This window comes from Furipterus horrens, unplaced genomic scaffold (assembly GCF_987537825.1).
Source record: "Furipterus horrens unplaced genomic scaffold, mFurHor1.1.pri manual_scaffold_11, whole genome shotgun sequence".
Taxonomy (NCBI): domain Eukaryota; kingdom Metazoa; phylum Chordata; class Mammalia; order Chiroptera; family Furipteridae; genus Furipterus; species Furipterus horrens.
The window spans coordinates 49,904,221-49,913,190 of NW_028327181.1; the positions used below are offsets into that span (position 1 = coordinate 49,904,221).

The 8,970-nt window shown below is 55.3% G+C and overlaps 1 protein-coding gene and 2 long non-coding RNA genes across 3 annotated transcripts in view; 1 reads left to right on the top strand and 2 right to left on the bottom strand.

The window, feature by feature from the left end:
• Positions 1-1,877, top strand: part of LOC149997536 (tumor necrosis factor receptor superfamily member 13B-like) — a 39,409-nt gene extending 37,532 nt beyond the window's left edge. The window contains exons 4-5 of the mRNA XM_090290519.1: positions 820-1,017; positions 1,540-1,877. Coding sequence (XP_090146645.1) covers positions 820-1,017; positions 1,540-1,793 — 452 coding nt within the window. The 3' untranslated portion in view covers positions 1,794-1,877. The remainder of the gene's footprint in view (positions 1-819; positions 1,018-1,539) is intronic.
• A 3,196-nt stretch (positions 1,878-5,073) lies between these two features.
• On the bottom strand, positions 5,074-5,716 carry LOC149997538 (uncharacterized). The gene is made up of 2 exons (XR_016514074.1): positions 5,461-5,716; positions 5,074-5,379 (listed from the first exon to the last, which is right to left on the bottom strand). It is a non-coding gene; the product is annotated as an uncharacterized LOC149997538 (long non-coding RNA).
• Positions 5,717-5,773: 57 nt separating this feature from the next.
• On the bottom strand, positions 5,774-8,514 carry LOC149997539 (uncharacterized). Its single transcript, XR_016514029.1, has 3 exons — positions 6,995-8,514; positions 6,217-6,898; positions 5,774-6,120 (listed from the first exon to the last, which is right to left on the bottom strand). It is a non-coding gene; the product is annotated as an uncharacterized LOC149997539 (long non-coding RNA).
• Between the last annotated feature and the right edge of the window lie 456 nt (positions 8,515-8,970).

Below are 8,970 nucleotides of genomic sequence, written 5' to 3' on the forward strand. Positions count from 1 at the left end.
AGTCCTCCTTCCCGGGAGCAGGGGGACTGAGGGAGCTGCTGCAGGAAGTGTCTGCACACAGTAGAGCTTACAGGAGGCCCCGATAATGAGTGTGTTACATACACGTTAGATTATCTCGGGTTCACCTGCCCTTCTATTCTGGGGCCAAGAAGGCGCCCCAGTTCCGGAGCCCAGGAAAAGCCTGGATTTCGGAGAGATGTCAAGGGGGAGGCCTTTGGCCCTGGGCTGAGTCTTCCTCTGGTCCCTAGAGCAGAGCTTCGAGGGCCTGAAAGGTAGGGTGGCCAGTGCCCCACCTTCCAGGGCTCTCCTGCTTCACACCTGCTGTCCAGACTCAGCGGCAACTGTACCTGGCTCACTGCCGTGGGGTGTGCTCCCCACTTCTCCTTGGAGGTAGGTGCAGGTCAGGGCAGACAAAGACTCCCCCCCCAGACTACCGTCCGTTCATTTGTCCAGTCACTTGTCCATCTGCCTCTGGCAACGCCCCACTCCACACGCTCACAGCAAGTGGAGACAGCCAAGAGGCCCAGCTTGAGAGGCGCCCTTTCTGAGGACCTGGAAGAAGCCGCTCTCAGCCTGGGGTAGAGAGGGTCAGTGTCGTGCAGGGTCCGGGAGCACGCCAGCCAGGTCTCAGGGCAAGGCAGGGGTCCACCTCCAGCAGCCAGGCAGGCCCACTGCAGGAGGTGGCGGGGGCTCTGCTTGGCCCGAATGAGGGAAAAGAAAGACTGTGGGGCAGAGGCACCCATCTAAAAGCGGGGACACTTCAGAGAAGGGTCCTGGGCAGTGACCCTCCTAAACTCAGGTCTCACTGGTATCTTGCAGCTGCCCCAGGGCTGAAGCTGAGTGCTGACCAGCTGGCCCCGGTCTACAGCAGCCTGGGCCTCTGCCTGGGCCTCTGCCTGGGCGCTGTCCTCTGCTGCTTCCTCTTTGCTGTGGCCTGCTTCCTCAAGACAAGGGGGGACTGCCCCTCCTGCTCGTGCACCGCAGGACTGTGCTGCACCCCGGCCAAGTCTTCCAAGGGTGAGCATGAAAAGGGGGTCTTCCCCTCCCACTGCTTGTGGGACAGTGGCCAACCAGTGCTCTGTCCTGGCACCGCCTCTGCTTCTAGTGGAGAGCATGTGGCCAGCTCTTCCTGGGAGAGGGCTGAGGCCCTGCAGTCTTTTCCCTTTGTTGGTGAGATCAGTTCCAATAGGAGGCAAGAAGAGACGGGGCACCTGAGGAAGAGGGGGTGTAGGGTGAGGTCATGGGCTTGGCAGGGGCCTGGGCAACATTGGGAGGAGGTGGATGGTCTTCTTGGGGGCTTGGGGGCAGAATGTCAGCCAAGGAGTGAAAGCCTGCTCCTGCACAGGCCCCAAGCAGAGGGGGGCTGGCCCTGGCAGCTGGCCCTGTGGACATGGGTGCTGTGGGGTACAGGGTGGCTCACTGTCTGGGGGAAGCATTTCATTCTCCCAACAGCCCAGCTGGCTGTCCCTGGGGTATCGGCCTGAGGAGGAGAGGTTGGGGCCGAGGCCAAGGCCAAGGCCCTCTTCCCTTCCCACACAGATCACAGGATGGAAGCTGGGAGCACAGCGGCCAGGCTGCAGGAGCCAGTGGAGACCTGCGGCTTCTTCCCCAAGTGCGGGGTGCCCACCCCGGAGAGCGCGGGCCAGCCGGGGGCTCCCAGACCCTCACACACTGGGAGGTATGGGTGCCCCAGCCCTACAGAGGCTGGGAGGGCCTGCACCGAGTCCCTGTCCCCAGAGGGCAACCTTGAGGCTGTGTGCTGGCCTGCCCAGGAGGGGGACCCGGCTGCGTGAAAGGGAGGGGAGGGAGATGGGATGAAGGGAGGAGAAGAAAGAGAGGGAGGGTAGGAGGGAGACAGAGAGGGAGGGAGAGACGGGGAGAGACAGCCAAAGACGGGTTGGTGAGGGAGGGATGGGGGGAGAAAGAGGAAGGGGCGGGAAGAGAGAGGCAGGAAGGGCCATAGACAGGGGGACTGAAGTGGGGGGGTGGGGGGTCCAGGGTAGGAGACCTTCACTGTCTGCATCCCTGGTCTCCACTGTGAGTCCCCATCATCTAAACGTGTCTGCAATAAAGTCATCTGTGCTTGCTGGACTCAAGTCTCACTGTGGTCCCGTCGTCCCCTGAGATGATTCTGAAAGGTCCCACCTCTCCAGCTGCCTCCCTTGGCTCACGGCCCCAGCACAGCGCAGCGGCAGCCCCCTGGTTTCCCAGGACCTGCATACTCGCTGCCCACCACGCCCGGAGAGGGCCCGCTGAGGTGCGGGGCTGGGCGGCACCCGCTGCCGAGAGGGCGAGCGGAAGAACTGCCGGCGGAGCGTGTGCGCCTGCAGCTGCGCCCGGAGCCCGGGGCTGGGCCGCCTCTGCTGGTTTTACAAAACGGCTCCCCACCGTGCGTCCTCAGGAAGGGCAGAAAGCAGTGCGCGCGTGTCAGTGTGCATGTGTGTGCCGGGGCGAGTGTGCGCGCGTGGGGTGCGCGGGGCATGCGGGCTGAGCTCAGCCGCGCTTTCATGGCACCGGCCTTTGTCCGTCCCTACCCCCAGCCTGCACTGCTGGTTGCTTAATACTGTTTTCTCCCCTAACTCACCTTTTCTTCTAGACCTACTCTAATTTCAAGCTGAATTTCATGGACTCTGACTGAAAACAATAAGCAACTCACAATTTAGATGCTACCTTTGTTTTATCTATATTCTCATTAGCATTGAAACCTATATTTTAGTAGCATTGAAACCTTAAAATACATAGCTATTCTTAGAAACATTTTCTTAGTAAGATAAATACCTGATTATGTAAATTAAAAGTATCCTGTGCCACCCCAAGTTACCTTGCGCACCTACATGCACCAAAGGCTCACATAACACACTGGGGGGGGGGGGTGTAGACAGGAAACCCGAGGCCCCGTCTGCTCACACTCCACGGGCTGGCGAGCCGTTTTCACTTCCTAGGGTGGCGGCAACAAAGTACCACACATGGGCGGGCGATTTAAACCGCAGACTCTTACTGCCTCCCAGTTCTGGAGGTGAGCTGTCTGAAATCGGGACGCCAGGGCTGGTTCCCTCGGAGGACTGGGCGGAGGACCTGTTCCAGGCCTTGCTCCTTGGCCTGTGTCTCTCCCAGTGCGTCTGTTTCTAAATTATTTCTTTTCATAAGGACACCAGTCGTTAGGTTAGGCCCACCCCCATGACCTCATTTTAACTTGGTCACCTCTGTAAAGACTGTCTGCAAACAAGGTGTGTTGAGGTTCTGGGGTTAGGACTTCAGCACGTGAATTTTGAGGGGCACAGTTCAGAGCCCACCCCTGCTTCATCGCTGCAGGCAAGTTGGCTTCTGAGGACTGTGTCTGAGTGAGACGTGTGTCTGCCGCGGAGTGCAGCCTGCCCAGCGGGCAAATGGGGGCGTGCTGGCTGCAATGCTTCCCACCATGATGCCCAGTGCAAGAAGCTTCTTATGGTCTTACAAGGTAGGCCTAAAACCCCATACCAGGTGCAGACAGTAGGTGGGTGCCGCCCAGCATTGGTGCCGCCTAGAACATGAAGGCTCGTCAGAAAGGCCCGCGGCCGTCTGTTCTTCCTGTAGTTTTCCAGTTCTGCTCATTGGAACCTGGAGGAGGCCCAGCTCTGCCTTCCATCAGGCAAAAGTAATCTGGGTTGTTCTTTTGGTCAGTTTTTTAATTGCTCTTTTAGGTTTATGTTTTTTGTTTGCTTGTTTTTTTAAGACAGGGATCCATCCCTTGCCAGAAAGTCTATCTGAAACTGTCAATACTGACCTCCTTATCCATGCTCTGTGTCTGTTGGTTCTCTCTCCAAAATACACTCTGACTCCTGCCCCTCATTGCAGCCACTGGAGGCTGAGCTCCCGTCACTTCCCACCCACGACTGCACCAGCCCCCAAGGAAAAGGACAAGAGAGAAAATGTCTTGGACTCTGGACCACATGGTCCCCTCTGCGGTGCCCGCACAATCAGTCCCATCAGCCATGGTGGAGCCAGCACAGCTTGAGATGACAAGGAAACAAGCAGGGTGACCGCTGCTCAGATAGAACTGCTCAGGAAGACAGTGGCGTCTGGACTGTGGGCCATGGCTTGTCAACCCTGCCCTACTTGGTGGCTTTCTCGAGACATAATGGACACATAATGTTGTGTAAGTTTAAGCTGTTGTTTGGATATTTAAGTTGCAAAATGATACCACCAGAGCATCAGCTATTCACTTAGCACCTTTCAAATATATAATGGAACATTATTAGCTATACTCACCATGCTGTACAGAGACCCCAGAATTTCTTATTCTTGTACTTGTAACCTTGTGCATTTGACCACCATCTCTCCTCCCCCAACCCCTGGTAACCAACACTCTACTCTCTGTTTCTCTGAACACTGATCTTTTACTCATGCATCTAAATGTTCAATGGTTAACAACAGACGTCTTTAATCACAGTCAACCCTCAGATCCTAACACTTCACGCAGCATGAGAACCTTGCAGCAGCATCGTCCCAGCGCCATCCTCGTGCTGCTGTGGCCATGCATTTCGCCCTTACAGGCCACAAAAGGATTGAGAACACCCTGCTTTTGTGCACCCCCCCTAGCCGGGGCCTGGGGGCCCTCGGTGTGGGGCCAGGCTTCCCTCAGCAGGACGCTTCCCTGCTCTCAGGGCGGTGAGCAGGCTGTGGCCAGGGCAGAAGCAGGAGTCTGCTCCCCAGGTGTCCCGCTCCACCGCTGGTGAGTGGTGTCTCAGGGCCACCGCGTCTGTGGGGCTGCGTGGGGCTGGCTGGAGGGCTGGACCGGAACGGCTGCTCCTTCTCCGGCCTGGAGGCTGCGGCAGCCCCTCGTGCTAGAATGTCCACGGGACATCACCTGGGTCCACCCGCTCACGATAGGAGCGCAGGCGGGCAGGATGGTGTGGCTGAGTGGGTGGGCGGGCAGGTGGGCGGATGAAGGAGTAAAAGAAACTCATGCTGAGTCAGCACCTCCCTCCCCCAGCCACGCGAGGGCTGAAAGCTGCTCTTTGTTGCTTAGGTTTACCTTTCAGGCCAGAAATTGAGTCTTTCACAGGAAACACAGGGAACCACTCACTACAAAGGTGAATGGAAAATAGATTTATTTGTAAAAATGAACCTGTTCTTGGAAATAGAATCGAGGGCGCGGCGGGTCTGCAGGCTGGTGCTCCGGAGCTCCGGCCTCCTCCCACGGAGCTCTGTGCCCGTTCCAGTCCCAGGACTTTCTCCCTCCAGACTTCGGACGATGCTACCGATGCAACCGATGGACGTGTCGCCCCAACTCCCTTATTATACGGGGTTCCAAGGTCTGTCTTCTCACCACCGGGCGGCAGAGGCCGGGAGACCACCGGTTAAGTTTGTGATGACAGGAGTGCAGGTCTGTCTCTGCGTCTGTGGGGGTGACCACAGCACCAGCGTGGCGGAGAGCCGACGGTGGCCTCTGGGGTGCACCCTGCGGGGGCCCCCGCTCACCCTCAGCGCGTCTTCTCCTGGACTCTCCACCACCTTCCCTGGTCCTTCGACTGCAAGCTCTGGTTTCTCTGAGATCTTAGGTTCCTCTCCCCCCATGTGCTGTATGGAAGCTTCCCAGAAAGGGGTGGTTTTCAGGGGAAACTGGTGAGAGGAAAAGAGAAAAACTGAGCCGGCTTCCCCCACGTGGTGGAGCACGGGGGTCATGTCCCCCAGGCCCCCGCCAGCCAGAGACGGGTGTTCCCTCCGCAGTTCAGGAGCTGACCCGGCGGCCATGGCTACAGCGTCAGGGTAGGAGCAGGGTCCAGAGAGGAGCAGGGCGGGGAGAAGAGAGGGAAGGGTCCCCAGGAGCCACCCCTCTGGCTGCGACAGCCCCTCTCCCATCCAGCTCTCTGAGCCCGTCCTGTCCCGGCAGCGGAGCCGTGCTGAGACTCACCGCCGTCAGAACAGAGCCGAGGTGCACGCAGGAAGCCCACCCGCACACCGCCGTGCCGGTCACCCGTCCAGTTCTGACTTCCGTCCCCAGTCACCACGCTGCTGCTTTCTTCCCGAATCCGGGGACACTGCCTTCTGTGTTCTGTCCCGAGCTCGTGGTGCTCATCGGTGGAGGGGCGGCTGGCTGTGGAGCTGCTCCACGTCGGTGGCTCCAGAATGAGGTGCTCTCTGTCATCAAGAAGAAGAAAAAAGGGGGGAGAAAGTGAGTCTGGACAGTGAGCCGACTGTCGCTGGAAACGAGTGGACAGTGTTGTCTTTACTCACGGGCCTCGGAAGGGCTGCGTTGGTTGGCGTGACGTCCCGTTCTCTCATTCCTCTCCCCGGTCACGCCTCCTGGAGGAGGCGGACGGAGTCGGCCGCAGGGACAGGGACAGGAAGACAGGCGGCCGTCCCGGGTGCGCAGACGCACGGGGGTCGTGCTGTCCTGCATCTCCCAGGCCGCCCGCCCTGCGGTCCAGGTCCGCCCAGAGGCGGGACCGGAGGGAGCAGCCCTCCCGGGCCTTCCTCCCACTGCCGGTCCGTGGGGCCTGCGTGCCGCTGGTCCGTGGGCCTCGCCAGCTGAGTGTGGAGGGGCAGCCGGCCTCCGGGGCCCTCGCTGCAGCCGCAGAGCCGAGACGCCCCGCGTCCCTGAGTCACTGTGTGGAGAGGATGAGCCGCGGGGGCTCCCTGGCCCACATCATGGGACACGAGGAGCAGGGGGATTTCACTGGGTTCAGACACTGAAAGCCCATCGTCACAGCCTGACGTTGTCACCCTCACCAAGGGAGCCTTTGATGGGAAGTTAGACTCCCTCTGGCTTGACGGCTGAGTCCGTGTTGGACTTCGGACGAGTCACGTTCTGTCTCTCAGGTTCCTTTAAGCCCTGCCTAAGGCGGTGCGTTGATTTCACTCACGGGCGTTCTGTATCTCTCCTCACCGCCGAGTGCAGAGAGGAACCCGAGCATCTCTGGAAGGGGGATGCATATGAAACCAGGTATTATTACCACAATTTTGAGCACCGTTCTGCCCAGTACACAGAGAAAAGTTATGAACTATCCCTTACCTTACACTGAGAGGAAGTACCGTCTGTGTGGCTATGACGTGCAGGCGGTGCCGCTTCTGTCGGATGACCGTGAGCCCCGGAGTGGCGTCACTCACGGGCTCGGTGCCTGGAGCTGCCGGGACCCGCCCTTGGCGCCGAGGTCTTCTACGTACTTGGTGAGGTTTCTTCCTGGGTTTGCTGTTGTCTTTTGATGCAGTTGTCAGTGGGGTTGTTCTCTTGGTTTCTTTTTCTGGTAGTTCGTTGTTGGTGCCTAAGGATGCAACCGATTTCTGGCTGTTTGGTTTGTATCCGGCTCCTTGACTGGATGCGTCCATCAGTTCTGGGAGTGTTGGGAGAGACCTCGAGGCTCTCTGTGCACAGAATCTGCAAATAGCGACCGCGTCACCTCCTCCTGCCCAGTGAGGATGCCTTTAATCTCTCTCTTCTCCTCGCCCGGTCGCTGTGGCTAGGACGGCTGGTGCCGTGTCGGATAAGAGCGGTGAGAGCGGACATCCCCGTCTTGTTCCGGATCTGCAGGGAGGCGCTCTGAGTTGTTGCCACTGAGTATGTTACTGGCTGTGCGCTGGTCACATCGGGCCTTCATGCTGAGGTGTGTTCCCTCTCGTAGCCCTTTGCTGAGACATGTTACCGGCACTGGGCGTTGTATTTTATTAGATGGTTTTTCTTCACCTGTTGATATGATCACGTGACTTAATACTTGATTTTGTTTCTGTGGCGGATCGCGTTTATTGATTTGCGGATACTGTACCAACCTTGCACCCCTGGGATAATGAAATAATAAAGCCCTCTCTCTGATTAAGGTGCATAATTTTTTGTTGTTGTTGTTGATAGTCTTTTCAAGGTATTGCTGGATGTGGTTTGCTAGAATTTTGCTGAGGACTGTACATCTATATTCATCAGGGATAATGAACCCAAAAAGCAAATTATCAAGTAGCTTTGCATCATTGTCCATCCTTCCCAAGACCCACACGTTCCCGACTGACAGACATACAGATGGACACCTCAAAAGTGATGCTTACTTGGGGGTACCTGTGGGTAGTCACCGAATCTTTAATTTTTGTCCAGCTTTACACATTGAATCTTATTCTTCTTCTCCACTCATGTCCTACTAGACACTTCTCATACTAGACTCTTAGAATGACTGAAACATCCAAGTTTTTCATTTTAACACACTTTGAAATTACAACACATGAACACCAGTTGGAGGTAACTTGGCCCATTATTATAATTTGGCTCATGTTTTATTTGCAAACGTGCTACCAAGACTCAAGCTAAATAAGCCTTTTCTTTAAATATGATATCATTTTTGGTTTCTATGTTCTTCCAGAACATTCTCAGAAGGCCTTGGTTTACAGATTCAGGTGGTCCTTGAAAACCTACAAAGTTCTAGAAGGGCTGATACAGGCTAGCATCTCAGACCAGGCCCATTGGAGGTGCTAAGCTTTAAAATATGTCACAGTTTATTCTTATGAAGCCAGGAAGGAGCAGAAATCACTACTTTTATCACTGACTATGATAAGAATAGGGTAATTTGGATAATTCCAAGGTTACTACATCTTTATAATGGCAAAAATTTAGAGGTGATCAAAATGAACAAAAGTAAGTACCTTACTAAAAAACAATTATACGAAGAACATACAAACATATACCAAAACAGTGTGTCCATTTAAAATTATATCTCAGAAGACTATTTAATCATTGGAAAGGTATGCACAATATAATGTTGAGTGGCTAAAGCAGGTCAAAAATGTGCACAATATGACCTTGTTTTTTGAAAATATGCATTTTTAAAACTATGATAAAAACAAAACTATAAAATAACAGGTGATTTTTATTTTCTTATTTATAGTTTCTCTATTTTCTTTATGTTTGACAGAAAAATAAGTGTATGACTTTTAAAAAAAGAGAAAAATTGTTTGAATAACTGGTCCCAATGTATCTCCCATTGGGGTTACGAAGAGAGGCTACAGCTTGCA